Source organism: Desmodus rotundus, chromosome 9 (genome assembly GCF_022682495.2).
Source record: "Desmodus rotundus isolate HL8 chromosome 9, HLdesRot8A.1, whole genome shotgun sequence".
Lineage (NCBI taxonomy): Eukaryota > Metazoa > Chordata > Mammalia > Chiroptera > Phyllostomidae > Desmodus > Desmodus rotundus.
The window spans coordinates 23,099,287-23,125,570 of NC_071395.1; the positions used below are offsets into that span (position 1 = coordinate 23,099,287).

The following is a 26,284-nucleotide window of genomic DNA, read 5'->3' on the forward strand; positions in this document are numbered from 1 at the left end:
AGGCCATGGATGTCAGAGTTAGTTGCTCTGAGCTTAGAAGCGTATCATTGGCCTACGGCCGTGGGAGTTCAGCTCTCTGATTTAGACTAGAGGCTGGTGAACTACTGCAAGCAGGCCAAATCCAGCCTGCAGCCTATGCGTGAATGGCATTGAACTAAGAATGGTCTTTACATTATTTTTCAAGGGTGGTAAAACACACACACAAACAAGATTATGCAACAGAGAGTGCATTTGCCCTGAAACACCTAAAATATTTACTGCCTGGCTCTTAAAAACAACAAAAAACAGTTTGCCAAGCCCTTGCTTATACAGAGGTGCCAACAAGGTGAGTTACTCTGACTCTTCCTCTGACTTGGCCGTGGACTGCAGAAGCTAGACGACTGCCCTAAAGGAGCATAGGTCAGGGAGCAAAGTCAGGACTGCAGGGAGAACAAGTTCTAGTCACTGACTAAGGGCTGCCTGGGGCCTGCAGGGAGGGGCACGACCGATGTGGTCCTCGCTGGTGAAGTCATTCATTCAACAAGTGCTTTTCTGTCCTGGTTCCAAGCGCTGTGACTTGTTATATATTTTTTACTTTTATAGCACAGGAAAAACTGAGAACAAATGTTTGAGGGGAAGGGTGATATGCTATCTTCACAAGTTATTCGTCTAACAGTATGGCTTTTTAAATAGACCAGATAAAACATTTATTATTCTCTTTATTGTATTTTTTGACTCAGTTTTTATAGCCGTGTGAGATTAAATACGAACACACAAAAAGGAAATTTTCCAGAGACTAAAGAGACTGAGTCCTTCCTATGTAACCATAAAGCCACACTGTCACAAGCAGGCAGAAGCCAGCATCAGCTACATCACTGTGAATGAAGCAATTAGAACCTTAAGAGGTGAAATTATGGAAATAAGTTTTATTTTTAACTTTCAAAAGTAAAAAAGCCTTAACACTTTTAATAAATTATTAACAAAACTTAGATGATATCCAGTTAACCTCATACAGCATTTTTTATGATTTTCGTGAAAATACTCAGACACTTGCATTACATCCTTTAGAAACAGACTAAAGGATGTCCGCACACAAGTTCTATGAAGAACAACATTCCGCTACAGCCATGATATTCATGCCTTCTGGAATACTGAGTCATTGCAGCTGTCATTTAACCTATCTCTAAGAAGAAAAAAAAGGCACATTGAAAAAATTGATTCTTTACTCTTTAGGTCTGTTTCCACAAATAAAATCTAATATTTTTCACAGTGAGAAAGCAGAAAATACACAAAGAGCTACCCCTTTCACAAAAAGCCCATGAGGTGTGGGAGATCAACAAAACAAGTAACAGTCCCTGCATTTTATTTTTACCACTTAACCGACTCAAATATAATATAGAATAATGTACAATCTCTCCATATATGATTTCCACATCAAACTTTCCCTACTGTATAAAGAAAAAAAACAGGTCTAGTGTTTAAGAGGAAGATTAGGGAAATGTCAGACTGAAAGGCAATTCTGCTGTCAGCACTGCTCATGGAGGGCCCACAGGCCCTTTCAGAAACAGGTTGCTGTCCACACCCGAAATGTGAGACTGCGTGATCCTAGGCAGACGTGGGGAAAGGATTAAATCACTTTTTCTCCTTATTTATAGTGCTCTTTCCAGCCCAATATTTAGATAAAATAGATCTTAAATATCACTATTTTATTTCACTATATTTTAGCAATTTATTTTTTAATGTTTTTTAGATTTACTTTAATTTTCCCATTTTCAGAGAATCTTATTTTTAAATCTTTTAAAAATAATTTTTTTAATTTATTTTTAGAGAGAGGGGAAAGGAGGGAGAAAGGGAGAGAAACATCCATGTGTGGTTGCCTCTCGCACACACTCCTACTGGGGACCTGGCCTGCAACCCAGGCATGTGCCCTAACTGGGAATCGAACCGGTAACCCTTTGGTTCTCAGGCTGGCACTCAATTCACTGAGCCACACCAGCCAGGGCTATTTTAGCGATTTAATGTAAATTTTTTAAAAAGTTCATTTTTAGATAAAAATCATAACATTGTTTTTAAACTGCAAGTGGGATTCTCATCATGTAAGAGAAGCTGAGGAGCAAATCCTTGCGTCTAGACAATTATTTGCCATAATCAATTCAAGTGTAACTTGAGGCTCTCAGATTATTTATTTTCAACTCAAGTGAAGAACAATTAGGCCACCGTAGTCATTTCTTCATCTGAGTCACTTGGTTCATCATTTAGTTCCAATTCCCCTAAATCGTCGTCCACAGCTGCACTAGTTTCCTTCTTGCGCTTCTTGGGAACTGCATCATCAGCACACATTTTTCTCATTTTAATGTTCGGCAATTTCTTCAGATCAAAATCCCATTCCCTACAAAAAGGAAAGAGTATATGGGGTTGGCAGGGTGTGAAGTGGGGAAACAGGGAAAAGTCAATATTCAAAACTTTGAAAAGTAGCAGAAAATTTTTAAAAAATGTATAGCAGATTCAAATATACTACAAAGAAACAATATAAATGCATTAGAGAGGATCCCCACATCGAAACTCCCAAAGCAACACAGGAACCTGTCACACAGAAGTTACAAGGAGGCTCTGCTCCACTCTTTCACCCTCCCTGACCCGAGCGCTTGTCGGGCAGACTCTATGGTGTGGAGAATCCCACCAGCGAGAACTACACCATTCCCGGCAAATCTCCAAAATGCATAGTCAGAAAAGTTTTCCTTTTAGACACAGTAGTCAATCACAGGTAAGTTTCAGTAATTAAGCAACTCGCATGGTTATAGTAGAAAACTTAGTTTTTCAACCTCAGAGTTTACTGTGACTATCCTATGATAATTTGCTTTCAGAGCAAGGTGAAGACTGCTTTGAGAACCAAACTCCAGCAATACTAATCAACACTCTATGCTGAATTCTTTTCTCTCTCCTGGTTTTTTTTGGGAGAGGTAATAGTTATTTTAGAAAAAAAGACCACACATAAATGTAGTTAATTAATTACTGTTTCAGGCAAAAAAAATAATTAAGGTATAAAAAGAATCTTAAGCTCCATGTACCCAAATTATAAATACATATACATGAGCAAAAAAGTAAACTACTTCTTAAATATGATCAGTGAATTTTATTAGAATCAATATTTTACAAGCATTAAATACTAAGTATTTTTCTATGAATTCATAAGTATAAAAATATAAAATGAGCATAAAGGTGTCAAAGAATGAGACTTAATTTATCTAATTTCAATTAACAACACTTCAGATGCATCAACGTGGTCTAGTCAAGATAAAAATATTTAATGAAAATCATTTTTTAAAAAACAAAAAAGCCACCCTGGCTGGTGAACTAGTGGACTGAGTCCCAGCGTATGAACAGAGAGATCGGGGCACACGCCTGGGATGTGGGCCAGGTCCCCAGTAGGGGGCAGGGCAACTGATCGATCGGTGTATCTCTCACACATTGATGTTTCCCTCTGTCTCTTTCTCCCTCCCTTCTACTCTCTCTAAAAGTAAATAAATAAAATCTTAGGAAAAAAATAACAAAACAAAAAAGCCATGTTTGAAAAAAACTGAAATCCTACTCAGTGGTCTCTCTGGTCAAAAGAGTGCTATTAGCCCTGGCCAGTGAAGATCAGTTGGTTGGAGCATCACCCTGCAGACCAACAGGTTGTGGACTGATTCCTGATAAAGGCACACACCTAGGTTGAAGGTTTGGTCCCCTGGTGGGGCGCTTACGAGGCAACCAATTGATGTTTCTCTCCTTCTCGCTCCCTTCTTTCCCCCCCTCTCTAAAACTGATAATCATGACCTCCTGTGAGGATTTAAAAAAATAAAATAGAAAAGAGTACTATTAGAGAGACCACTAGACCACCTGGTTCTGGGTGATAGCCCTTCTCCCGGTATCACTTTCCATTAACCAACTTCTCCAAAGGAGAGGGCTGCAAAATAGTCTGGGATTAACTCTGAGCCATCAACCTGGTTGCTGTTATTTCTTCTTTTTAACACATAAGCCTTGGGGGAGGAATAGTGAGATCAGGTTCTTTTTAACTACTATAGTAAAGTAGTTAAAGTAAAGTAAAATAGTAAAGTAAAATATTTTAAAATATTTTGAAAAGGAAATAAAAGCCTCATGTCACTATCATTTCAGTGTATATCTGGTGTTTCATATAAACACAACTTAGGAAAATTCTTCTTGGATTAAAGAGAAAAGGTAAAAGAAAAACAAACCTGATTTTCTGTCAACTCTGATGTCTAGACTCAAAAGAGAAGAAATTTTATGTCTCATGTATTTTACACGCTGCTTCAAGGAACAATAAAAGTAACAGACTCACCTAAAAGTTTTCAGATTACCTGCATTTACAATATCTGGAATCTCTGGGAAAGAAAATAATTTATATCCATTAGGCAGTGTTTTCTAAATTACAACATTTTACAGTTTCCTCCTTTATTATCTCAGGTGCAACAAGTAATAATTGATGGCAAGAACATCTAAAGTAAAACAACGTCAAAGCATTGTTATAATGCTATATTAAAGTAAGTCTTGCAAGTATAAAGAGCTTAGTTTAGGAAGGTGATTTAAGCAGAATGCTATTAAAAGTTCTAGCACAGAATCTGTAAAAGAAAACAAACCTACAGTAGTCCCCTTATCTGCAATTTTGCTTTCTGAGGTTTAAGTCATCTGAGATTAACTGCAGTTCAAAATTATGAAATGGAGAGTTAAAGAAATGATTCGTAAGTTTTAATTTGCAAACCATTCCGAGTAGCGTGATGCAATCTCGCAGTGTCCCACTCCATCCTGCCTGGAACATGACCCATCCCTGTGCTCAGTGTATCGACCGACCTGCTGCTGGCCACTTGGTAGCGGTCTCAGTTGTCTGAACTACTGTTGTGGTATCGCAGGGCTGTGTTCTAGTGAGCCTTACTTTACTGAATAATGTCCCCAACACACAAGTCGTGATGCTGGCACTTCCGATAGCCAAACAGAAGCCATAAAGGGCTTCCTTTACATGAAAAGGGGAGCACAGTACATCTAGCCGATAATGTGGCCAGACCATCTGATTTTTTAAGACAAGCCAGAAATCTACATTTTTCATATGAAATCACCAGATTTTAAAATATTGACAATTAATAAGCCAATCAAATACCATTTGTAGGCCGTATGTAGGCTTGGGGTGGTCACCTGTTTGCAGGCTTTGCAAGCCTTGAGTACCTTCTCCTTTGACGTGCTTTCTCTCAGTTGGCGCTGGTAAACCAGTAACATACTGGCCTTACAGAATGGTAAGGAGTGTCATAATGCCAAGCATGAATGTTTGATTTGTATAGTTTGTCAAGAGTGACTGCAACAGGATAGCTTGGTTCTGTAAGAATGACGAAGACGAGAAGGGCACAGCACCTTCCAAAGAAACTTAGATGTGGTTGGAGATGGCACGTAGTAACTCTGGAACAAAACACACAGGCATGCCCCAGAGGCGAGAGGAAAACATTACTCTCGCAGGAGAAAGACATGGTATCACTATCACAACTGACAGTTTGGGGGAATGTAGGGGGAACAAGAATGAATAAAAACTGATTCCGTACATTCACAAAAGAAAGGAAATCAAAGGAAGGCAATCAAACTAAACTGAATGAAATAATAAGCCTTTGAAACGAACCACAAGTCTGACACGGCTGTGCACTTCAGAAAGAAAAGCAAAGCTCAGGGAACACACCGAGGCCGTATCCCTCGTACTGCTGTCGCTCCCGCTCCATCGTCTGTCTGATGACTGTCTCCCGGGAGCAGTGCCGCCTTCCCTGCCTGTCTTTGATGCTGTTTTGTAACTCAATCTGCTCCAGCTCACTGCTGAATCGATTTAAGTACCTGAAAAATAAGAAAGGATCTGAGTGACCAACTCTGTGTATTTGGCTTATGTTATTTCACTTAAAACCTAACCCCCAGCCTTCACCAGTCCTTTAAATGTTTATATTCCTCTGAGTTCCAGTCCTCAGACCTCACAACTTCCCTGGATAACTTGACCATTCTCAAAATTTTAGCAACCCAATCACTGCCTGCTATTGAAGTACCTGTTAAATTGCAGATGCGCATTCAGCCACTCCTGGCACCTCCACCTGGGAGTCCCACACAGGCTTCACACATCAGAACTGTGCTAGTCCCCACCCCACCCCCACCCATCCCCACCAAACCTGCTCCACCTCTTCTCCTCTCTCAGGAAGCAGCACGACCATTCATCCCGCTGCCCAACTGAAGGAGGCTCTCCTTCACGCCTCCCCCTCCCTATTATGACACATCTAAGTTCTCACCAAAGATGGAGACTTCTACCTTCTTATCTCCAGAATCCTTCACTTATCTTCACCACATTGCTACTGACCAACCAGGCAGAGGCTACCACCATCTACTGCCTGGAGCGTTTCATCAGCCTCTCAAGGTCTCCTGGCCCAACGCATGCATGTCCTGTCAGGCCGTTATCCTCACTCTCACGACTGTGACTTTTCTAAAGGTTAAATAATGATCCTCTCAGGTGAGTGCTGTATAAGCCTCCCATGGCTCTGAATGTCCTTTGGTCAGGTCCAAATTCTTAAAATGATAGCTGAGGTCTCTCTTGAGCTGACCGTCACCTACCATACCTGTCACAATTCCCTCCTTGAACCTGTTGTTTCGGTCATATCAGATGTCTGGCTGATCGCTGTGTGCAGCACTCCCACCTCGGGGGGCCTTTTAGATCCTCCGGGTCTCTGCCCAGAGGCTCTTCAAACGACTCAGCTCACCCTGCTCGCCCTGCCCTTCAGGTGTCACTTTAGACGGTATCTCCCCAGGAAGCCTTTACTGGTCCAAGGGATTAACTCCCACTCTGAGGTACAGAGAGATTACAACCTGCCGAAGTGAAGAGGCTGGGGCATAAATCCAAAGTCTTTCTGAGGACTAGGCCCATTTGCTCTTCTGTAAATCAAGAGGAGAACTGTCTCTTGCAGAACCAAATTGAAAAATTCCTTTCTCTGACCCTTTGCTCATAAAATGCCCAGTGTTTACCTTTCAATTAATTCACAAGCGTCTTTCTTTGAATATCCTCCTTTTTTGGGATCAAGATGATTTTGAAACCACTGCAGTTTTTCACCTGTAACAAGTACCAAGATAAACATCACAGTTATCATTTAAGCAAAGAGGTATTCATTATAATTTTCAACATCAATGTGTTCATAACAGTATCAAAATTTATTTCAATGCTAAATATAAGCCTTGCGTGGGCTCAAAACTAATTAAACCAGTCTTTAAGAACTTAAATCATCACATTTTAATTTTGGGAAGAGACAGGAGTGAACTGAATGCTTTTCTGTATATCATTCTTACCCAATAGACATGCAAAAAAATTTTTAAAAATAACAGAACATGAAGTTTTAAGTATTTAAAAAGCAAAGGATAGAACCTGTCTAAAACAATGAAATGCAAACATTAGATTAATGATGGAAATGGTACTTGCCAAGCATTGAATGAGCAGCAAGCACTGAGTCAAGAGCTCCATAATCCTGTGGTTGAGTACGGCTATCATTCCCACTTTCACATGAGAAAGGTTAAGTGAACTGTTCAGGGCCTCAAAGTTAGTAAACACATTAAGCATACAAGATGCTCATTCTTACGGGTAAATCGGACCATCAGGGTCACTTACAGTGAGATTTCTCAAAATAGGGATGAAGAAATGGCCCCACCCCAGATACTGATAACCCACTTCGAAATACTACTCCATTACCTGATGAAGTATTAGATAAAGATTCAAATACCTTTAATTTTAGTAATGAAGCCCAATATTCACTATTTTGAAGTTTCGGGCTTCTCAGTAAAAATTTCTAACAGTGAGTTTAACCTCCCTGCCCCCCCTCCCAGAGACTGTGACAGGGAGATACACACCGAGTATTCTGGAACATTCCACATGAACTGCCACTCCCAAAATACTTAAGCCATGATTCTCATGGTTAGGGAGTTAATATTAAACTTCAGCTATAAAAAGACACTTAGATAGATATATAGCAGACAGACAGACAGGCAGGCAGAGACAGATACGTAGATAGGTAGCTAGGTAGTTAGGTAGGTGATTACAAACCAAACAATTCCTGAAAAACTGACACAGACATTGACAACACTATTCTAAGGGTTTAATGATTGATTTTATTTTGTTTTATTTTAATCAAGTCTGGTAAAGAAAATTCACTTAGAAATATATTTCACTAGGAAAGCCAAACGAAAAATAAGTATAGGGCAGAACTTCACTTTACTCTAGCCACTTACCAATAAGATTGAGACGCAATGCTTTTTCATTCTTCAACCTTGGAAGAAAAGATGCATGTGTTAGACAATTTCCATAGCATGTTTTAAAAATCTGTCAAAAAGACAAAAAGAAACACTGCCTAAAGAACCTTAATTCAAAGATCATTCTTTCATAAATGTGAAATTAATTTAACTGATATAGAAAGACTGAACATTATGCTTCTTTTTTAAATCCCTGGAACAAAATGTTATGAGAAAACTTTTCTTAGCTCTTCAATGACTCAAGGACACCTATAGAACAATCAGTTTTAAAAACACAAATGGGAGCTTGACTGGATTGTGAATGTTCAGGTGGGTTTTGTAACATGCAGAATACTGGGCACAAAAGAGTAATGAATACCTTCCAGAAGACTGAGTGCTGCCACCAAGACCAAAAGACATTACTGTTGTCTTTTAAACTCCAACGAGAACAAAACAGCATATTCACTCTTCATAAATCTGAAAAGAATCACAACGGCCCTGGCTGGTGCGGCTCAGTGGTTTGAATGTCGACCTGTGAACCAAAGGTTCGCCAGTTCAGGTTCAGATTCCCAGGCAGGGCACAAGCCTGGGTTGCTGGCCAGGTCCCCAGTTGGGGGGTGCATGAGAGGCAACCACACATTGATGTTTCTCTCCCTCTCTTTCTCCTTCCTTTCCCCTCTCTATAAAAATAAATAAAATCTTTAAAAAAAGAATTATAACAAAGAAAAAGAACTCATCTATTCTCAGAAAACAGTCTAGAAAATATATGCCTCCTTGTGCTGATATTCTGAATCTAATTCACTGAGAAAAGACCTTTGGGTAGCTGGTGTTTGCCGCACTATCTGCCACTCCCTAGGGATATACTGTCCCTGCCCCCCAAAAGCAGACCAGATTTACCCTCCTACTTTAAACAATGAGAAAACTGGAGAATAAAGATTTCTTTAACCACAGAATGAAAGTATTCCAATACAAATAATTTTAGAAAAGGATTTGTATTCAAAATATACAAACAGTTCTTCCTACCTAATGAGACAAAAAACCCAATACATAAAAGCACAAGAGATTTTAACAGATTTTTTCCATCAAATCAAAGGCACACAAATGACCAATAAACAGACAAAAAGATACTTAACATGGTTAGCTATCAAGAGTATTAAGTGTACAAATTAAAACCATACTGAAATACTACTATACTGGCTAGATTAAAAAAAAAAAAAAATGATGCCCAAGCTGGTGTGAATCAGTGGATTGAGTGCTGGTCTGAGAACTGGAAGGTTGCAAATTCAATTCCTGGTCAGGGCACATGCCTGGGTTGTGGACCAGGTTCCCAGTTGGGGGGTTGTGAGAGGCAACTGATCAACCTCACACATGTTTCTCTCCCTCTTTCTCCTTCTCTTCCCCTCTCTCTAAAAATAAATAAAAATAAATCTTTTAAAAAATTGATAATGTTATCATCACAAGTCAGTCAGAGTACAGGGGAGTCTCCCGCATCAGCCAAGTGAGAGGCACGGGGGTGGTGGTGGTTCTCCCACTGAGCATTTCAAAAGCTAGCAAGATCATTGTATAGAAAAAAAGCCCCTCCCCTTCAGTACCAGATTGAGAATGGGACCAGGGGAAGGCAGGTACATGTGCCATAGAAGTCAAAATGGAGCAGGGGTAGGTGCTGGACCAAAGAGGCCTGTTAGTCTAGTGTGGGGGAAAAAGGGATTGGTCGGGAGGTGAACCCACCCAAATTGTGCAAAGGTTTGGGAAGGTGACTGGTCATTTTGAGAAAGCACCTACTCCATCCCAAGCCCAGGCTAATATAGTCCCAGGGGAACAAAGCACTCCTGCTTGTGACCTACACTCGCACAGTGCACTTGCCTGTCCTCTCTATGGCCATGTGGTCCATGGCCTTGAGGAGGGAGCCTCTCCCTCTCTCTTGCCCACCTGGTGATACACTCACCAGTGCGTCCGTGCACTCTCTCTCAGGAGCACATGATCTGGTGGTCCTAGCAGCTGCAAGGCCCATGGCCATGTGGGCTCCACATGCAGGTTCCAGGAGGGAGCTTGAAATGATCAGCAGCCAGAAACAAACAAAGCTACCTGCATGGGAACTATGACCACTTAGCAGTGCCTGCTGCTCCACATGGAGCAGGAACTCTGGACACTGGCTTTATCTTGGTCTTGCGAAGGAGATGGGCTTGGTGATAGACATCAACCATTCTCCCAGATCCTGCTGCACCTGAATAAAACCTCTTTCCTTATGCACCAGCATCTGCCACATAAATTTGGCTTTTGTGGTGACAGGGAGCCGAACCTCCATTTTTGTTTGGTTGACAAACACAATAATACAACGTGCTTGAGAGGACATGGAGCAAATGTAACACATGCACTGGTGGCTAAAATCTAAAATGGTACAATCATTTTGGATAAGGCAATTTCTTCCATACTTAAGCATTACCTCTATCATATGACCAACAATTTTTATAAACTGAATTTCTTCATTCTTAAACATAGATCTACCATATGACCCAGAGATTCCAGTTCTAGGAACAAAAATAAAAATGAAAATATATGTCCACACAAATATTATGCATGAATGCTCATGACAGCTTTATTTATAATAGTAGGGGCTGGCAAATTTTTTCCTCAAATGCCCAGGTAGTAAGATGTTAGGCATTGTGGGCAATGTGGCCAGTCTCCATGGCAACGACTCATCTCTGCCATTGTAGCCTGAAAGCAGCCACAGACAATACAAAAGGAATGGGCATAACTACCTCCCAATAAAACTTATTTTTTTTTAAAATAAAAATGAGGGCTAGGCCCTTAGTTTGCAGACCTTGATAATAGCCAAAAACTCAAAACAATCCAAATGACCATCAACTTGGGAATAAACAAATTGCATAGTCATACAATGGAATACTATTTGGTAATAAAAGAGAAAGACAACTAATATGTGAAACAACACGGATAAATTCCACAAACATTATGCTAAGTGGAAAAAGCTGGCACAAAATATTACATACGATATGATTTCATTTATATGAAACATTAGGAAAGACAAGTCTCCTCTAACAAAATAAAGAGCTGGGGGTGGAGGGGGCAGGTTGCCTGGGAAGATGCGCAGGGAATGTTTTGGGAGGATGAAAAGTGCACCATGTACTAATCACGGGCGTTACACCAGGGTACTGTCAAAACCCCAAATCTATGCACTTAAAACATATCTATTTTATTGTATGTTATTTAACCTCTAAGTTAATTTAAAAAAAAAAAAAAAAGAATACTTCATAACAAGGTAGAGAATGGCTTTGGGGAGAATTCATTCTTTTCAAAAAAGCCTGGAGGGAAGACTCTAGTTAGAAGTCAAGTTGAATGAATTCAACAAGGGCCTAAACTAGAGAGGTATGAGCTGGGATAAAGAAAAGTAAGAAATATGAGATTAATTCTCAAAAGTAGTTGTTTCCTAGATTCTTACCAATTAAGCCTCACTTCCCTTTGTCAATTTTTCATACTAAGTCATGTTCATTCGGTACTGAGAACTCCTTACTACATACCCTGTAGGACAAGATATGACAGTACATAGCAACAAAACGCTGAGACCCTAAAATAACTCGAAATTCATGACATAGCCATTTGTTGCGTGATACTAAGAGATCCTAAAATAAAGCTAAAATCATGACATAGCCATTTGCTGCCTATAAATTGAATTTTGCTTGAAATGTGCTAGTCTTCAAACCATACTAGTTTCTTGTAATGTGAACAGAAGCAGTATTCCATATAGTGCTAAGTCAGAGCATTCCCACACAGAACATGAAGAACTTGTTTGAACTCTTACGCTGCTGCCAGCCGCTCCTGCAGCATCTTTAAGTAATCAGAGGCCATCAATAAGAGTCCGTCTGCTCAACCCAGCAGGTCTGGCTTTGAAGGCTCTCCCACTGGTCACAGGCACTGCTCCCTAACAGATATCCTCCCAGATCCCTGCCCCCCCCCCCTTCCTCCCTAAAAAGAAACCTGAGGAACTGGTACAAAGAAGCCTGGGTTGCGTGGAAAGGTATAGGGGCCAGACACTCCGAGCTGCCTGGCTACCTCTGCTTCTTAGAAAACCAATGTCTTCGGTAGGCAGACAGTAACGAACGGTGGCAGTATCTCAAGGGGTCCCCACGGAGTCTTGCCTCTTCACATTCACGTCCTCACTCTCCATCTCATTATCTTTTCAGTTTTTCTTCTCTGCACTCATCACAGCCTGTTTAAATTGATGTGTCTGTTTTAGGTAAGTTCTAGAAGAGCTGAATTCCAGTTTACTGTCTTACCTTCAGTGCACAGAACATACTTCACGTATTTACTGAAGGAAGAAGCGGAATGCTGTAGGAGGAGAAATGTATAAATGGGCTTTTCACCAACACATAATACAATTAATGAAAAGACACTTACTTTTCCTTTTTTTCTTGTTTGTGGGCCTCCCTCGTAATTTGAGCTGCTTTTCTACTATATGGATGGACAACTTTTTTTTCCCGTCCTACACTTTTTCCCTTTAGTGCTTTGGGCTAAAATGTAGGAAAACATATGACATATGTAAGTCAGATATTTGTGATTTCTGTCAAAAACTTTTCTTCACAAACACATGTTAGAAACGGTAAACATAAAAGAAATACTTTGAGCCAGAAACACTACACCAGGAATCAGGAGATAAGACAGACCTGTTAAATAATTCAAACAGTCTTTGTTTCCATGGTCATAAAAGAGATGACATATTCAGAAATATTCTCCATGAGGTAAAAAAAATAAAGGAAGGAACAGAAAGGGTTGAGAAAGCAGTTCTTCAACTGTTCCATCTTCCAAGTAGGTACAGAGAATGCAGATAGTGAGGGGACTTACAATTGCAAATTTGTGTTACAGGTGAGAAAGTTAAGGGAGGGGGGGCAGAAAGAACAGAGGGTATAATGGGAGCTTGATTGGGGAAGTTGTGCATGGAACAGAGTGGGCAGTGAATTCAGCAAAATCAAAGTTGGGCTCATAGGAAAATAGGAACAGAGGAAATAATAGAAGCCATCTCAAAATTAGCACACCCAAAAGGAAACAAATGATTTTCCCATTCAAGCCTTACACCAGTTAACTAAGTCATAATTTGCTCAGTTCTCTAACCTACACATTTCAGTAAGTCTCAAATCCTACATAACTCTGTATCTTATCACACCTATTATTATTTAGAAATTAGGTCTGGCTTCCTATAATAAAAAACCCAAATTTTAATAGCTTAACCCAGACAAAATTTAGTTCTCTCACAGGAAAAGTAGGAGCTGCAGGCTCTGCTCCATAAAGCCTTCAGAAACCCGGGCTCCTTCCACCTTGTCATCTACTAGCTTTCGGCTATAGCCTCCTTATACACATATAAGTCAAGACGGCTTGATGCCAAGTCTAAACTCCAGCCAGTGAGAAGTAGAAAAGAACGTCAAAAAGTGTATATACGCCTTTCCTGTAAGAGCAAGATGTGGGAAGTTGCAGAGTCTTCTGCTGACCAAAATTTAATCAGAGTCGTATGAGGGAAATAAACAAATTACTATAGAAGAAAAAGAGTCTATTAGGGGACAGCTAGCAGTCTCTAACATACCTAATACTCAGAAAGGTCAAGTGTTTGTAGAATCTTCTCTTCAAAATATTATCATTTCCTTAATTCAGCCTCATGACCTTTCATGACTAGGGTGGCCTTTGGGTGGCCCTGCTGGTCCTTTCTTCACAGAGGTCACAGAGCTTGTTTTTTCCATGACACCCACTCTACTAGCTCAGAGCCAGGTCCATGTCCTTGACATGGAAAACGACCCACCCTCAATCCACTTCTCCCGTATTACCTCTTCCTTCAAAATCTGTCTTTCCATCCTTACTGAACTGTTCACCATTTCCGGAATACACCTTGCTGTTTCGTAACTTCTTGAGACTGTGGTATTTACCTCTGCCCGCAAAATCCTTTTCTTTGCTTGTCTTTGATAAGACACAGCTCAAAGTCAATTCCTTTGTAAAATTAATTAAAATGGCCACCAAATCCTTACTCTCACACATGTATTCATGCCTTCAACAAATAAATATTCCACAAAGATTTTCTGCTCACTTATGGATAAACCTGGCCAGAGAAGGTAGCTCCGAGTCTGAAACCCAGATGCCACTGTAAGTTGGTTACAGGTACAAGGGAATTCAGAGTAAAAACCATCATAAAACAGTACGTGCATTCGTCTGTGTGTCTCTTGGCTCACGTAGAGTCGAGGGGTGGGGAAGAGCAAGGTGTGAGAAGAATATTTAGTGCATGAAGTTTACCTAGCAAACACGAATCAAGTAAAAATTTCAGAACTCTTGGTAAGCTGCCTCTAAGATGGCCCCCAAGGTACCCCACCTCCTGATATTCATGCCCATGTCTAATCCCCGCTCTTGAGTGTAGACCTAGTGACTCACTTTCATTAAACAGCATTTGGCAAAAGCAACACAATTTCAATCCTGAGGTTAGGTTTTGAAAGGACTCTGGCTTCTGTCTTGGCTACTGTCTCTTGACTTGCTCTGGTGGCAACCAGCTGTCATGTAGTGAACCGCCCTATAGAGTGGCCTATAGAACAACTACCTGGGGGCTTCCAGCAAATGGCCAGTGAAGAACTGGGCCCTCAGTCCAAAAGCCCAGGAGGTGCTGAATGTGCCAAGAATATGAGTGAGCTGGGAAGTGGATCCCCCCCCCCCCCCCCCCCCGCACCCCCGAGCTGCGCCTTGGGGCTAAATCGCAGCCTCAGATTGTACCTTCATTGCAACCTTGTAAGAAACCTAGAGGCAAACGCCTGGTAAACCATGCCTGATCCTTGACCCACAGAAACTGTGCAATAATAAATGCTATTGTTTTAAGCCACTAAATGGTGGGATAGTTTTGTTACACAAAAAGAGATAGACTAATGCAAGACCAAAAAACAAAACAAAACAACTAAAGCCAAGGTGTACTCTTTGAAAAGATAGCTTTGTTTCATATCCTAACAAATAAAACAAGTCACAAAAACCTCAAGAGAAAAAAAGCTCTCTGAAGCTGCTAAAACTTAACTGAAGTTAGAGATATATAACACTGTTCAGGTATATAAAAAAATTCCTTTAAAGATTTAAAACTTTCTTTAGAACAAGAAGTACTTTGATACCTGTAGACTATGAAATGTCCTCATAGTTTCAGAAGATCTCAAAGAACCTCTGAGACTTAGTACAAAGAAGATACGAAGAAATTGAACTTGTATTCTGACCCAACTGTAGTTTATAATTCCTTATAATAACTTATTCATAAAAAGGTTACCTCAAGGCAGAATATATATATATATGTATATAAAATAAGGCACAGAAATATGTACAAAACACTAAATTTCAGAACATTTTCCTATTTTTCAGAATATCACGATAAAAAACTCCAACAAAGTGCTTTAACAAGGGAAACTAAAGTAAAACCCTACCAATAAAATGTTAATCTACTAAACAGTCTATTCAAACTAAATATCTTAACTCTTAAGTAGCCTAGTACACACCAAACTTAAAAGCACTAAAACCTGTTCTAAATGCAGAATAAAAAGCACTGGGTGGGATGAATTAATTTGAAAAGATTCTTCAAGTTAAATTTTGATAGAAGGAAAAGACATGCACTTGTGAAGGTCTAGGAAAGACTCACAATAAACAAAAATAAATGAACAAGGAACAAAAATAGACAACTACAAGCTGTAATGTCACTACTGATGACTATCACTAAAGTTAATTAACACAAGTAACATTTACTAAATAATGGATACAGGGATAATTGGCTTGCATTGAATTTTCACAGTAATCCTCTGAGATAGGCATGATGGTTACCCCAAGTGAACAGGCAGGACAACAAAGAGGGATCAAGTAATTTCACCAAGACCAAAATTTAGTAAAGATAGAGGTGCCAAGCTCTGTCCTTGGTATGCCATAGCCCACACTGGGAACTGTACTGAAAGAAGTTTAGAGTAACTAATGTAAAAGTCTAGATGGAAACCCCCCCAGTTCCAAGCTGAGTTCAGATTCAAGAGAGGACATAGCAGAGACATGGGAAATATACCAGTAAAATGAAAGGACAGAAATGTGCCAGTGATAAAAGATTTATATGCCACTCTTTTGACTCTTACAAGGCAATACACTCTTACCATACAGTCTGAAAAATGTGAAGTTCTGATAGTCAAGGTCTGCAGTGCAATGTCAACCAACCCCTGAATCACACACCATCACATTATTATTGTTTTTATGTTCCACTCTGAAGAGGAAAGGCTATTCAAAAATTATAAGGGGTTGGAAATAGGACAAGTATAGTGAAAAACAAAAACTGAATTTACACAAATGTGTATGTATATAATCTAAAGAAAAAAGCTAGATAGACATGAAAGGCAAAAATAGCCACACAAGTAGAAAAAAAAGGACCAGAGAAAGAGGAAAAAAGACATTGTAGCCATCCTACTTGTTATGATGTTCTTATTAAAAACTAGTTGAAAAAGCAGTATTTATAAAAACATGTTCCTATTCAAGAATTACTCTCAAAAACATAATAGGTGAAAAAAAGTGAGAAACAACAAATAGTTCTGCAATGCAAATTTAAGTAGCAACCATAAAGAAAAGCGAGGTAATTATAAATACATTATTCGGATCCCGTTTACCTCCGAGGGGTTCGTGATGGTCATAGTGTCATGATGGGGAACAAAGAGGCTTTCAAAAGCTACGTTGATTTATTTCCTAAACTGGATAATGGATAAACAAGCGTTCCTTATACTGCTAATCTTTATACTTAAGTGTATTATATAAGCACTCACGTCTCAGTTTTTAATAAAAACAACGTAAGTTTCAGAGCCTTAGCAGCAATGGGGGGCGTGAAGGCAAGTCTACGGGGTCAGTGGCTCACTAGAGAGCGGTGAATGGACGCCAAGGAAGCGGCGACCGAGCAGTCTAAAGCGGGAAGAGAGGGGCACGGGGGTAAGGAAGCAGCGTGTTTACGAATTTTGCCGAATAGCGAGAAAATGTACCGGTGCGGATTTCCCCCACGAGGGGGCAAAGACCGGGAAGTTAAGCGCCAGGCGAGAAACAGCAAGGCGCCCTGCGAGCAGCGGGGGCTCAGAAGCAGAGCGTTAAGGTCCGGAAGCGGGGCCCGGACCCTTGTCCAGGTTGCCTCGCCCTGCACACCGCAATCCCTGCGTACCACCCAGTGCAATCGCTTCGCATCCTCCTTCCTCCCGGCTTCCCCAAACCGCACCCTTCCTCCCCCATCGGGAGCCTTCTCGGGAACCAAACAAGTTCAAAGGAGGAGGAGGGGGCCCACCATGGTGATGTCCTCGCGGCCCCGGAGGGCCAGGGCACTCCGCACCTGGGAAACTTCACCTAGAGCAGCACCAGCTGCTGACAGTAGGACTCCAGGCCAAACACGTGGGATCGCAGAAACCTGGGCGGACCCGACCGGAAAAGGTGGGGCGAGTACGTTTCTCTAAAATGTCCGGGGGAACCGAGACCTGGTCTTTTTCGTCCGTGGTGCACTTCTAACTACTCTCCCAGCGAGCAGCCTCCTCCCTGCAGCCCCGCGAAGCGCGCTGCGTGGGCGCTTGGGGCGGGAGGGTGAGCTTGGCCTCACACGGTCTGCGGCAGGAGATTTGAGCCGGTACTACCGACGCCTGTCGCTACCGGCCCGCGGCGTCCCAGGCGGATCAAGGGCGAGAGACCAGGTGCGCAGTTCCACAGCCGGACTAGACTCTCCTCTTCTGGGCACCTGCCTAGCAGAGGCTGCCCCCTCCCGGGAGGACGAACCACAAAATGAATCCCCCCGGGCCTCTTCTTCAAGCCGACACCCCGACCCCCAATTAACAACGGTAGATAGTTTGGAGATATCTTTAGAGATATTTTCCTGGCTTTAACAAATACACAAAGATGTGTGTGTATATAATGGTTAAGTATTTGTTAATATTGGATGATACAATAAGAATACATGTTTAATTCCCCAGTGTACGTAACCTTGAATAGGATACAAACAAGTAGAGAAAATCAATAGAATAATAATGATTTAAAATTCATTCGAAGCAAGGAGATAAAGAGAAAAAAAGACGGGAAAATAGAAAACAAAAATGGGGTGGTAGATTTAAATCCATATAGCAATAATTGTGGACTAAGTACCTTAAGTGAAATATTAACATGTCATATTGGATTTAAAACACGCGACTATGTCCTGTTTATGAGATACCTAAAATATAAGGAGACAAAATTTTAAAATCAAAGATGAAAGAGGTATGCTAAGCAAATACTAATGAAAAGAATATTAATACAGATACATTAATGTTAAGCAAAGTGGAATAAGCCAAGAAATATTATGGTAGATAGAAAAGATTACTTCATAATGATAAAAAGTGTCTATTTTAAATATATGTGCACTTGGTAATAGAGCTTCACAAATATAATGGAAAATGATAAAATTTCACAAAGTAGGAGAACCAACTGCTTCAGTAGGGGATTACGTTGTTTAGTAAAAAACTGATAAAATATTAAAAATGATTTAGAAGACCACCACAACACGACTTGACCTAACAGGTCCATTTAGAATACTGCTTCCCAGTACTTGCAAGAATGCATCCCTCCCCCAGCAAGAAACCTGTTGTTTTACACAAGAACCTTGCCCTCACTTGCTCCATACTCAGCCTACAAAACTACCCAAATTCAAAACATGAAAGAAAAAAAATTAGCTCAGCAGCTTTCTTTTACAAAATTTTAACAAAACTCAACAGTTTGGATAAAATTTAAGTAAACTCAAGTATTCCCAACCTCTAAGTACAACTCACCCTCACAAAGTGAATATATGTATATATTTTTTTCACAGATCAGTGTGACCTCCTGAGCAATCATGAGTGTTGTTTTCTCTACCAAAACCAAGTAGGAATTACACTTACCAATCTTGCAATTTATATTTTTCCCTCCAAAGCTATTTGCATTAATGATGTGACTAGGTTTTATTTTTACTTCAAGTACACACTACAATAAATACTTTTCCATACTATTAGAAAAAAGTTAGCAAAAAAATTTAAACAAAGGAAAAAAACCACATTTATTTTAACAGATTTTTATTTTTATTTTTTAAATTAATTTATTTATTTTTATTCAGTTACAATTGTCTGCATTTTCTCCCCTTCCCTCCACCCCACCCCAGCCAGTCCCACCTCCCTCCCGCACTTCTACCCTCCCCCTTGATTTTGTCCTTGTGTCCTTTATAGTAGCTCCTATAGACCCCTCTCCCCACTATCCCCTACCCACTCCCCTGTGGCTATTGTTACAATGTTCTTAATTTCAATGTCTCTGGTTATATTTTGTTTGCTTTTTTCTTTTGTTGATTATGTTCCAGTTTTTAACAGATTTTTAAATCAAGGACCAAAACTGGCAGCTTTATAGTTTTATGGTTTACTTTTTCCAACAAAGTTTTCAGAAAATTTTAATTATGGATACTTTTAGATGGGCATGTATTCTCCAGTTTGTCACAGGTCCCTCCAGTCCTCATACAATATCTGACATTCATACGCTCATGGTACCTCCCTAACCCAGAAGGCACTTGAGTTTGCCAATCCCTACTTGGGGTGGATAAACCAAAAGTAATAAATGAATAGGTCCTTCCTATTTGCAGAAATCTTTTGACTGTCCTCCAAAATGACCTAAAAGGAGTAATTTTTCCAAGACAACTAAATTTTTGGCATGCTTACTTAAAGACATTCATCTGGCCTTTTGTCAGTGACAGTTTTTTCTAATGGGGGAAATGGAATGTTGCTTCATGTCTTTAATTTATTTGACTAAATTGTGTTCACAGCCACATTAGGTAATTTTGCATTATCCAATTATGCATACTATACACTTACATGGTTATTTTCTATTGTATATTTGTAAATAAATTCTAAAAGATTAAAATGCTTAAAGGAAATATTAATAACTTTTATATAACTTTCTGGGCTTCCCTTTAAATATATCAGAACACTTCAAAATATTTTACACATAACTTATAAAATATTATTTTTTATAGTATAAAAATTCAGTTTCATAAAATGACAGAAGGGCATTCATACTCACTATCTAGGGTATTAAATCTACAAGACCACAATCTTTTCTTAACAAAACTGACCTTTAGTAATGTTAGAAACTTTCTATTTAATACTTTGGGAAACAATTGTGCAATGCTTTAAATGACTTAAAGAATCTGGGAACTTGAAATGTTAAGCTGTTGCTATTTCTCCCATCTTTTTTCATGTGAACACTTCCTCAGAGATCATTTTTAAGTTATCATTTTACCCATTGTTTGGATATTGGCACTCTTCTTAGCCAGGATTAACTGCTTTCTAGTCAGCTGCTAGTAGTTTGCTCTTAGGATGCTGTGATTTTTTTCTCTAATTCCCATCTCTACTCCTAGTCCAACTCTAGTTTGTCTTTATTTTGTTTTCCTTTGTCTAAAGGGGTAAGCAAACATTAACTTGCAAAAGAATCGGAAGTAATGAATACAAGATGACCTCTTAAGGACTTTTCCTAATCCAACATTCCTTCAACAAGTATTAAAATCTTGTTAGTGTCATACCTTATGACTTATTCTAATATGTACCCTTAAAAATGAAAATGACAAAACTAATTTAAATATCAAATAATATTTTAAATTTTTTTCTGAGATATAATGTAGCAACCCCCCCCCTGAGTGAGTTGTTTACAAGCTGATTGAATACTGAAATTGTTGGAGGAGCTTTTGAAGTTGCGGATGCAAAGGCACATCACCCAGAAATTCTCATTTAATTGGCTTGGAGTGTATCCCAGATATGAGATTTTTAAGAACTCCCTAGGTAACTCTAAAGTACAATCGATGTAAAGAGCCGTCTGTAGACGACTCTCCATTCTTAACTTTTGACTACACATTAAAATTAATGCGTGCATTTTAAAATTATAGCTTCCCAGGCTGTACTTCCAGAGATTCAATTTCATTTTTTCTGGGGTGACACCCAGGTTTGTTTTTGTTTGGTTGGCTTTTATGTATTTTTGTTTTTGTTTCTTGTTTCCAGTGTCATGATTTTAATGTGAAATCGATGATAAGAGTTATTACTCAAGAATCAAGATGTTCATTGTGGGTTTTTTTGTTTTGTTTTGTTTTGTTTTTGATGACAAGCTATAACCCTTGCCAGCTAGAAGAGTTCAGTGGCACAAATTTAGTTTTATAACTAAAGCAAGTATTTAATTTTGTTTTAAAAACCATTATCGGTAGTAACAGTAATACTATTTCAGGGTATACTAGGGAAATTGCAGTTCTAGATACTCTGCCATTGAGTGGTTTTGGTTTTGAACTTCTTGTAATTTTTGGTCCAATGTGTCAGCGTATTTTTGTCTATAAGTGAGAATTTTCAATTGATCTGAGAAAGTCTGTTGACAGTGTTGCCACATGCGATTGGAAGTTGCTTTCGGTGATTTCTATCACTGCTGTGCTGAAAAGAGTGATGCCGCCAATACAGTGTGAATGCGTATAAAAGAAGCACAACCTCACAAATAGCTGCATATAAGATATGGATATAAAAATGGCCCCCCCTTTGAATTTATGATATAAGGAAAGGTAAAAAGAAATTTAATTATTGTTAACAGTGCTGACCATGTAAGTAACAAAGTTAATATTTAAAATCCAATCAGTTGGGCTGCAGAGGAGATGGTCAGGTGCAGAAGAAGAGGTGGAGGCCCGTGGTGCATCCCAGGTGTCACCACAGGCCCCAGTCCGGTGACAAAGCCTGGCGACGCATGCGCCCCGGCCACCAGGGGTCGCTGAGCTCCTAACCTCGAGGAAGCGGGGTGAGGGGTCAGGAGTCACGTGATGGAGCGGTGTGGTTGGGGCCATAACGTCCACTCTGTGGGAGTCTGAGGCCATAACGTCCACTCTGCAGGAGTTGCAGAAAGTGCACCCTCATGGCTGACGACGCCAAGCCCGATGCCGACACCCTGCAGGTGCTGCGAGACCTGGCCAACCGCCTGCGGGTTCACTCCATCAGGGCCACGTGTGCCTGCAGCTCCGGCCACCCCACGTCCTGCTGCAGCGCGGCCGAGATCCTGTCTGTGCTCTTCTTCCACACGATGCGGTACAAGCCCGCAGAGCCCGAACACCCCGACAACGACAGGTTCGTGCTCTCCAAGGGCCACGCGGCCCCCATCCTCTACGCTGCCTGGGCGGAGGTGGGCGCCGTCAGCGAGTCGGAGTTGCTGAACTTGAGGCAGATTCACTGTGACTTGGAGGGACATCCCACCCCAAGACTGCCCTTTGTCGACGTGGCAACCGGGTCGCTGGGGCAGGGGCTCGGAGCCGCGTGCGGCATGGCCTACGCCGGCAAGTTCTTCGACAGGGCCAGCTACCGGGTGTTCTGCCTCGTGGGAGACGGCGAGGCCTCGGAAGGCTCAGTCTGGGAGGCCTTGGCCTTTGCTTCCCACTACGGCCTGGACAACCTGGTGGCCGTGTTCGACGTGAACCGTTTGGGACAGAGTGGCCCCGCGCCCCTCGGGCACCGCACGGACATCTATCAGCAGCGCTGTGAAGCCTTCGGCTGGAACGCCTGCGCCGTGGACGGCCACGACGTGGAGGCGCTGTGCCAAGCGTTTTGGCAGGCGGCGCAGGTGAAGAACAAGCCCACCGCCGTGGTGGCGAAGACCTTCAAGGGCCGGGGGATTCCCAAGGTCGAGGACGCAGAAAACTGGCATGGAAAGCCGATGCCGAAAGAAAGGGCAGACGCGATCATCAAGTTAATCGAGAGTCAGATACAGACCAACAGGAACCTCACACCGAAACCCCCTGTGGAAGACTCCCCTCCAATCAGCATCCAGGATATTAGAATGACCGCTCTGATTGGTTACAAGGCGGGCGACAACGTAGCTACTCAGAAGGCCTGTGGTTTGGCTTTGGCTAAACTGGGCCACGCGGACAAAAGGGTTATTGTCCTGGATGGTGACACGAAGAACCTCACCTTTTCTGAGATATTCAAGGAAGAACACCCTGAGCGTTTTATCGAGTGTTTTATCGCTGAGCAAAACATGGTAAGCGTGGCGCTGGGCTGTGCCACACGTGGTCGAACGATTCCTTTTGTTAGTACCTTCGCTGCCTTTTTGACTCGCGCATTCGATCAGATCCGGATGGGAGCCATATCTCAAACCAACATCAATCTTATTGGCGCCCACTGCGGAGTATACATTGGTGAGGATGAACCCTCCCAGATGGCCCTGGAGGATCTGGCCATGTTCCGAAGCATCCCCAACTGCACTGTTTTCTATCCAAGTGATGCTGTCTCGACAGAGCACGCTGTTTATCTGGCTGCCAATAACAAGGGGATGTGCTTCATTCGGACAAGCCCATCAGAAACTGCAGTGATTTATACCTCACAAGAAAATTTTGAGATTGGACAGGCTAAGGTCATCCGCCACAGTGTCAATGACAAAGTCACTGTTATTGGAGCTGGACTAACTCTGCATGAAGCCTTAGCAGCTGCTGCTGATCTCTCCGAACAAGGTATTTCTATCCGTGTCATTGACCCATTTACCATTAAACCCCTGGATGCTGCCACCATCATCGCCAATGCGAAAGCCACAGGTGGTCGGATTATCACAGTGGAGGATCACTACCGAGAAGGCGGCATTGGAGAAGCTGTATGTGCAGCCGTCTCTGGGGAGCCTGACATCTCTGTCCATCAGCTGGCAGTGTCAGGAATCCCTCAAAGTGAGAAACCTGGAGAACTGCTGGATGTGTTTGGAATCAGTGCCAGACACATCGTAGCAGCTGTGAAATATACTTTAATGAATTAAAATAGCTGTGTTCTTTAAAAGTCAGTCTCTTGGCTTTGGTCTTAAAACACTGTTATCTATCTCTATAAAACATTCATGCCCGATGTTACAAAATTATTTATGTTGTACTTAAAAAAAAGGCTTTAACATCTTTCTTCAGTCCTAATTCAGAAATTAAAGGGTTAACACCTTCTGTTAAACTGTGTCTGTATACACAAATGCTCTCATTTTTGAATCACTGAAGTAGGTTATAACATTTTAAGTAACAAAATAGCAAACAAAACATCTACACTGAATGCAAAATTTTCTAAAACTAAATGACTGAGCTGGGAATCAACATAGAAGTAATAGTTTCTTAAATGTGTTAATTTCCTTGTAAGAAAATAAATACAGTTGCTCTAGGATCATTGAACAAATTTGGGAAAAAAATACCTCACTTATCTTACACACACAGAGAAATCCAATTGTATTTGCTAGCATGAGATCTATAACTGGATCTTCCAATATAGCCATTCCCATCTAGCAACAAATACTACATATATCTACAAGTGGGGTGCTATTGAATAACAAATCTTCATTCTTATTTTGCAAACATGAGAGGTAATATTGATTCAGACACCGTGTAGAATAGATAAGATGCTAGCACAAAACTACTTGTCATAATTTGAGTGTGCATACTGGGAAAGAGCCTCAGCTTTTATAGCTTGTGACATGTATGTAGGGTTCAAAATACTAAATCTCCCTCTTATTGTGTCAAATTAATTTATGGTAGTTATTTCAGTAAGAAACTGTTCCCCTTCTTAGTAGGTTTTAATTGGTTACATTATGCAACCAAAGCTGTGCCTGGATTGTCTTATTTGAGAATGGCGTGACTCTAGCCATTTCAAGGAACAAATACTGTTACACTTGTGAGGCAAATGTCTACAAAGTCCTCCCAGGAAAACTGGCTTGGTATAGGTGGTGAGGAAGTGAAAGAAACTTAACAAAAGTGGAACCTTCAAGAAAAGAAGATTTCATCCCAATTTTTAGATTTTGTGGTAAAAAGTGGCAAAGAGAGTTCTTTGGACTTGGATTCTTATTCCCCAAATAGCAAATTATGGAGGCTTCTTAAACATGTGGAGTCTTTAGACTCCGCCTCCCATCTGCCGTTTACATACGCACATAGCTCATACCCTTCTCCATCTCTTCTACTTTTCCTCCACACCACAACTAAAGTATCTGAAATCATACAATAAAGGTATGGACTCTACAATAAGCATGCCTTATTGTATCAGATGCCACAGTTACAGAGATAATGGCTTTCCTTTGTTGTGTATGAAAGGACTTGATGAATTTCCAATCAATCTCTTCACTGGGTCCCACAAGGATCAGATCCTTCTCCACTACTGTTTCTCAGCTCAGCGTCATTACAGGCTGTCTGCCAACACTCTCTCCCAGCCATGGCTCAACCAAGTCCTCCCTCCCATTTGGTTCTCTGGACAATTTCCCATAATTTTGGCAGTTTCCCCCCCCCCACTTGTCAAGGAACATTTATACCTCTTTCTTTAGCTTCCATCATTCCTCTTGTTCTTTAGGACTTCATTTCATTAATGGCCTTTTGTTTTTTAAACCTGCAAGAGGAAGGTTTAGATGCAGTAGCAAGAGGAAGGTGGACACTAGATTGCAATAGGTAGGAATGGAATAAGAGGTGAAAAAATCAAGCTAGGGATTTAAGCAAGCCTTTTGAGATTTTTTAATCACTAATATTACAGTACTTTACAAGGAAATAGGTTCATGAGTTTTTAAGATTAGTGGACACAGTTGTGGGTCAGGATTAGAAATCAGTGGAGAAAGAAACAAAACTTAAGAGATTAAGGCAGAAAGATATTAAGTCCAGAGCACTGAAGGAAGAAGTGGCTTTGAATTACGAAAAAAGAGAATGAACTTCAAAAATATTAGAGATAGTAAAAAATGATAAGATATTTGAATTTAAAGAAGAAATCAGAAAGGTAGTATTGATCTCAGATATATAGGAGGCCAAGTTATCCATTGGGAGCCTATGACAAACTATATAAATTTATTCATGATCTATAGAATTCATACATCACTATTCTAAGAATGCAAAATGTCACCTCTGTCAATGGTGTCAGTCATCTTCATTCTTGACCTTTTCCAGCTTGACTACCATTAGTATATCTTAAAAATTTATTTCTTGTAAGTCAGTCAGAGAAAGACAAATACCATGACTTCA

At 40.7% G+C, this 26,284-nt stretch overlaps 2 protein-coding genes across 4 annotated transcripts; one reads left to right on the forward strand and one right to left on the reverse strand.

Moving 5' to 3' along the window:
* Nucleotides 1–890: 890 nt before the first annotated feature.
* On the reverse strand, nt 891–17,718 carry TMA16 (translation machinery associated 16 homolog). Of its 3 annotated transcripts, none has more exons than XM_024569061.4 (7): nt 17,570–17,718; nt 12,676–12,788; nt 8,263–8,300; nt 7,012–7,096; nt 5,696–5,844; nt 4,319–4,361; nt 891–2,368 (listed from the first exon to the last, which is right to left on the reverse strand). In XM_024569061.4, exons 1-7 carry the CDS (start codon nt 17,570–17,572, stop codon nt 2,188–2,190), a joined length of 612 nt encoding a protein of 203 aa, XP_024424829.2. In that variant the 5' UTR covers nt 17,573–17,718; the 3' UTR covers nt 891–2,187. The 3 variants fall into 3 exon arrangements, with proteins under 3 accessions (XP_024424829.2, XP_024424831.2, XP_024424830.2); XM_024569063.4 differs by lacking the exon at nt 17,570–17,718 and adding an exon at nt 8,642–8,739 and having other exon boundaries at nt 12,676–12,789; XM_024569062.3 differs by lacking the exon at nt 17,570–17,718 and adding an exon at nt 8,642–8,794 and having other exon boundaries at nt 12,676–12,789.
* A 25-nt stretch (nt 17,719–17,743) lies between these two features.
* Nucleotides 17,744–24,078, forward strand: TKTL2 (transketolase like 2). Its single transcript, XM_024569255.4, has 2 exons — nt 17,744–17,966; nt 21,928–24,078. The coding sequence occupies exon 2, from the start codon at nt 22,198–22,200 to the stop codon at nt 24,073–24,075; it is 1,878 nt and encodes a 625-aa protein (XP_024425023.2). The 5' UTR covers nt 17,744–17,966; nt 21,928–22,197; the 3' UTR covers nt 24,076–24,078.
* Nucleotides 24,079–26,284: the final 2,206 nt, after the last annotated feature.